The 5,384-nt window shown below is 32.6% G+C and overlaps 1 protein-coding gene across 3 annotated transcripts in view; it reads right to left on the minus strand.

The window, feature by feature from the left end:
• Positions 1 to 2,873: 2,873 nt before the first annotated feature.
• Positions 2,874 to 5,384, minus strand: part of LOC117174062 (phosphopantothenoylcysteine decarboxylase subunit VHS3-like) — a 28,950-nt gene continuing 26,439 nt past the window's right edge. For 2 of the 3 annotated variants that reach the window (XM_033362725.1, XM_033362724.1), the window contains exon 3: positions 2,874 to 3,480. In XM_033362725.1, the coding sequence (XP_033218616.1) occupies positions 3,374 to 3,480 (107 nt within the window). In that variant the 3' untranslated portion in view covers positions 2,874 to 3,373. Of the gene's footprint in view, positions 3,481 to 3,546; positions 5,350 to 5,384 lie in introns of those variants that run through there. The other variant, XR_004467247.1, reaches the window with a different exon arrangement.

Here is a 5,384-nt window from a genome sequence, read left to right on the forward strand (position 1 = left end):
TTACCTCTAAGATCTTATTTAGAAAAAATCAATTGTCTTCCGTATTCTTTTTCAAAAGTCTTCCGTATTCTTTTTCCATGCATTTTGAAATCTTCAACGCGTAAAATTATTCTTTTAAAATTAAACCCAACCCAGTGGGCACAAAATTTGGCGACGTCTTTACGATATCGTTGAGACATCTTTAGGACAACTTTACGACATCATATGTCCATGCCCTTACACTGCCTTTACGATATCGTGAAAACATTGCCAGATCATACGACATATTTACGATATGATAAAGAAGACTTAGTGATTTAGTGACTTAGTGACTTAGTGCCCCGAAAATTACAAAAAAAAATATAAATGATTATTTTTAGAATAACAGCAAGGCACATTTTGCATAAAGAATATTCACAATAGCAGACGTTATTAATAGTGAGTCTTTCCTAAACAGAGGTAATGATTATGAAATAAGCATATTAACCTGTGAATTAACTGACGTGCGTGAAAATATAAAATGGGAAATAATAAAAAATGTACACTGTCATTTGACAGTCGGTTAAAAATCATTTATATTGGCGCAATATATATAGATAATTATAGAATCTAATTAAATACTTACTACAGACATACTATATTTGGATGATTTTAAAGAATTCGAATTCTTTTTTCTCTGCCTTGCTTATGACAAAGATATTATAACATCTGTGCTTGTGGCCACAATATAAACAGATTGTGGACACTCAATGGTTTTTCGATGAAGGATCATAGACGCTATCTATCGTATACTTAGAGTTTTAAAGAGTTTATGTGACCGAGAATACCATATGTCCGAGAGTAAGGGAATATGACCGAGAATTTCTTTGATGAATGCGCTCTTCGGGAATTTCTGAGAATTTAAAAATATTATTTTGTTCGTAACGTTTAAAAACCTAATCTTGTAGTTTGTACAATTACTTTTAGTTATTCTATGCAACTGAATTATAGGATTTAAAATTCAAAAATGTTCTTGAACATTTGATGCATAGTTTTAGGAATTTAATGGTTTTAAAAGGTTCGTTATAAACATAAGAATGTTCTACGTGTCGAGGCTATATTAGTATTTCAAATGTAGTCTTTGAAACTCAAAAACATTCTTCAATATTTGATATTAAGTTTAAAAATGGTTACAGTTTTAGAAATTTCATCATAAAAATAAAGATGTTCTACGTATTAATACTATATAGTTCCTGCCTTAAACAGGGATTTTGTACTTTGTACAAATATATTCTAATTATTGATTCTATGTGCTTCAGTTATGAAACTTAAACGGTGATAATATTATTAAAAGTGTAACATTAAGCTTTAGAATTTAAAGTATTTCTTATAAATATAAGACTCTTCTCCGTGTTAAGACTACAGTTTCTAACTCTAAAAAATAATTGTTCTTCGTACAATTAGTATACATATCAGGTCATTATTTCTTTGTATGCTATAGTCGTAAAGCTTCAAGTTAAAAAATAACATGTTTGTAAAAGTTTCCAAATCTTTGGTTTAAAACATAGACTATTTTAACTTGTTATAAAATAAACTACTTAAAAAACAATAAAACCGATTTTTTCAAAAATCTAAAATTGTAATATCAGCGTTTTGAATATAAATATAAATTTAATAAAATAATCCATATATATATATATATATTTAAGGGCCTAATAATACTTATCCAACATTTTTGCATTACTTAATTTTTATGTTTTAATTTAATATGTCGGCTATAAAGAAATTTTGATATTGAATTTCGATAATACTTAACTTTTTTCGTAGTTTTATATTTATGAACCGTTCATTATTGTAATTTATAGTTTTTAGAAATAAATGTACAATATTATAAGGTTTAAAGATAAAAAAAATATTGGCGAAGGTAAAATTATCTTAAATTCTCTGTAAATTCTCAAGTTGTCTAAATGACGTTCACAGACACGAGAGCGTGACCGGATTTTAAATGGCCGAGAAATTTAGAACTCTCCGTATACTCCGATCTCTAAGATAAGATAATTCATGAGGTCAGTAAATGAGATGAAGAAAGCAATAAAAAACAAACAGAAAATAATTGAAAATTAGTTATGTATTTCTGTTTGTTTTTTCATTGCTTTATTCATGAAAGTGTGGTTCACGAAGAAATTAAAGGTCGTATAAACAGTTGATTTTAATTTTTATTTGAACCGCATTAAAATAACCTCAAAGCCGGTTTAAGCCTTCTAACGGGATCAGACTTATAAAGCTTCAAGGTCACACAGAACAAAAGTCTTGATTCGAAACCAAAAGTGGGCTTGTTAGACCCGATGTAGTGTTGAAACTAGTCGTTAGCGATAATATGGGCTAGCATCAAGCCACTTCATGGTTTAAAAACTAGTTGTTAGGTAGACGGTAGAATAACATCAAGCTGCTGCATAATCTTAAAAGTAGTATGTAGCCAGACTGGGCTTACATCAAGTCACTTTATAAATTTAAAATAAATGCTAAATATATCTAAATAAAGACTATATTATAAATCAAATTACGCCCAGAAAACAGTTTCTTTTAAATAAAAGAAACTTTTCTTTGATATATTCTGATTCTTGGATATATTTCTATCTTTATACGTCGTTAGTAGTAAGAGACAACTATGGGGCGACAGACAGCCTCCATGACGTCATTTCTGAAAATTAAAGTCTACGACTATACGTTCATGATTTTAACTACAAATTAAATTTGAAGATTATTCTTTTAAGGTTATAATTGGAATAATAAAAGCTTATTTTCTAAAAGGAATGAGAGGATAAATAAAAAAGATGAGGATTATATTTAAACTATAAAAATATATTTATTTAACATATTTAAAAGAATTACAGGTAAAAACGTAGAGTTTATATTTATTTGAAATAAAAGGAAAGTATAAATTTTTTGTGTAAAAATTGTTTTTTATTAGTTATATAGATAAATTTACATCAAATATGAGGAAAGAGGGAAAAGGGTCAGTGGAATGGAAAGGGAAGAGGTAAGAGTGGAAGGAAAAAGATTGAAACTGGAATGGGGCAAATGAGGAAGTCAGTAATTGAGATGAGCGGATGAAGAAAGATAATATAAACTTAATAATTAATAATTAATATTAATTTGGGTAAAGGGATGCATATGATGGAGGAGGGGATCTATATCTATGGAATTCGGATATCAATGGGTATGGGAAGCTACGACGAGGGATTTCTGATAGGAAAGGAGTTGCAAACGATGATGAGGGTTCTAAAGCTATTGATACATGTGGTCACGGACTGTCGATACGAGGTGGGGAGACTGACCCATCTGGATAAGCAACATGCCTAGAGTATGGGTAAGTCCAAGCGAGAGATCTTCTTTCGCTACGGACTCGCTCAGGTTATAATCCTAATTCGTTGACTGTTGTGCTATTATCCCACTCATTGAGGGTTGGAGAATAGCCATTGATAGGCCTAGAGGTCGTTGTGGTAGCTGGTGCCGAATTATCTGTAAAAACAAAAAAATGAGTGTTAAATTCATGTCGACTATCAACAAAATTTAATTTACACCTACTCAATTTGTGAAGATCGATGAGGGTTATATATTTCTAGAGGGTGGCAAAAAAATCCGGATAGAATAAAATTTACAAAAGTAAACTAGTCAAAATTATTTACAAGAGTCGGTATTTACAAAAAGTATTGAAATTATCTACGTTGTTTTATAGCCGTAGGGTAGAGAATCGTAATTGTCTACCCTACGCCTCTTCATAACAACAACTCTGCATATCTTTTTTTTCATCACGAGTGACAACTTGATGAAAGCAAGTGGTTCCAATCGACCGAGACTTGACTTTAATAGGTTCCTTACGGTCTATCACAAGATCACGAAGGGAGGCAACGTGTACAAGTTTAGAATTATCGAAATTTAAACTTATACCTTCAGACGTACACACTGCTGATTCCGTGCCATCTGTAGCGCGGGCTATATACGCGTAAAATTTTGGTCCGCCTAAAACGAAAGCGCGTATACGAGTATAGCTACCCTTGCCGTGATCTTTTTCGAGCTCATCGGTGAAATCACCCACGAGAGAGCTTACAGGTGGAGTGTATTCGCCGGAAGTTCCGCGAGTGATGTATATACAAGAATCCGTGTCATAATACAAGACTCGTCGATCTAGTTGCGACAAGTAATCGTACAACTTTAAACGGGCTTGTGCTGTCGTACACGCTGCGATGACGACGTTTGTATTAGGCAGAGGTGTGACTGCTTTTTCTCTGTATGCCCAACAAAGATACAACATCATTTCGTTTGCAGGTACAATATTTCTGACCTCGATTTCTGGGTTAAGTTGCATTCGTAATAATTTTTTCTTTGTTCTTACCATATCTGTTTGAGGTAAATCATTACGCTGACCAAACTTGCCCCAGAAAGATTTAAGGCATAATTTTGCCACGGATCGCAAACCAGGATTTTTATTAATTTTATTGCGATCGCGTTTTATCCCTTCTGCCTGCTTGTATTGTCGTACGTATTCCACTTTTGAAGCTTCATCGATACAGTATGATGGCCACCCACACGCTTCTTGATTAATTTTCAAGAACATATTTATATATGCTGCGAAAAGACCATTCTTGTGAGTGGATGGATCATATTGAACGACCCTGTACTGCCAGATTTCTGAAATCGGTATGATCTTGTAATCTTGTTCTATGGCGTTTTTTAATTCAAGGGAAACCCAGGTACCTTCAAATACACGCTGTGATTCATCTTCATGCAGACATTCACCCTGTTCAAGAGTTTCACAGCATGTACGACAAAGAGAAAACATTAATTTTCCATGCATACGAATAGGTAGAAGGGGGTGATAAAGATTTTGAGTTGGCAAAACTGTACAACGCACTAAACCCTCGACTGTGCCAAGATCATAATTTGGTTCTGTGAATGATTTGCACTCATAAAAACCAACATATAATGTTGGATGTCCTATAGGAAACACGCCTATCTTACAAATAAAAGGATACAAAAAGCAAACATGTTTATATTCAATTATCTCCCCGTCTTTCACCTCATAATAATATTTAGTGTTTTCTGTAGGAACACCGTAAAAAGCATCACGAGGGTTCAATATTTTTTTTAGTTTTAGGAAGGGATGATGTTTTAAAAATTGAGTCAGTTCTTTGTCCTCTTTTTTTAAACGTCTGAAGTAGCATTCCCATATTTCTGTTATGTCCGTTATCATCTTCTTGAAAGTACCCGTCTACAATAAGCCTTTCACGAAGACGATACTCTCTACCCCTAGCAGCGTGTTGAATACGAGGGTAGTTCAATAAGTCCTTAGAATGAAGTATAAAAACAATTTTTTTTGAGTAAATTTTTTTTTATTTTTCAACATAATCTCCTTGGAGCTCTAT

Source organism: Belonocnema kinseyi, chromosome 6 (genome assembly GCF_010883055.1).
Source record: "Belonocnema kinseyi isolate 2016_QV_RU_SX_M_011 chromosome 6, B_treatae_v1, whole genome shotgun sequence".
Taxonomy (NCBI): Eukaryota; Metazoa; Arthropoda; class Insecta; order Hymenoptera; family Cynipidae; genus Belonocnema; species Belonocnema kinseyi.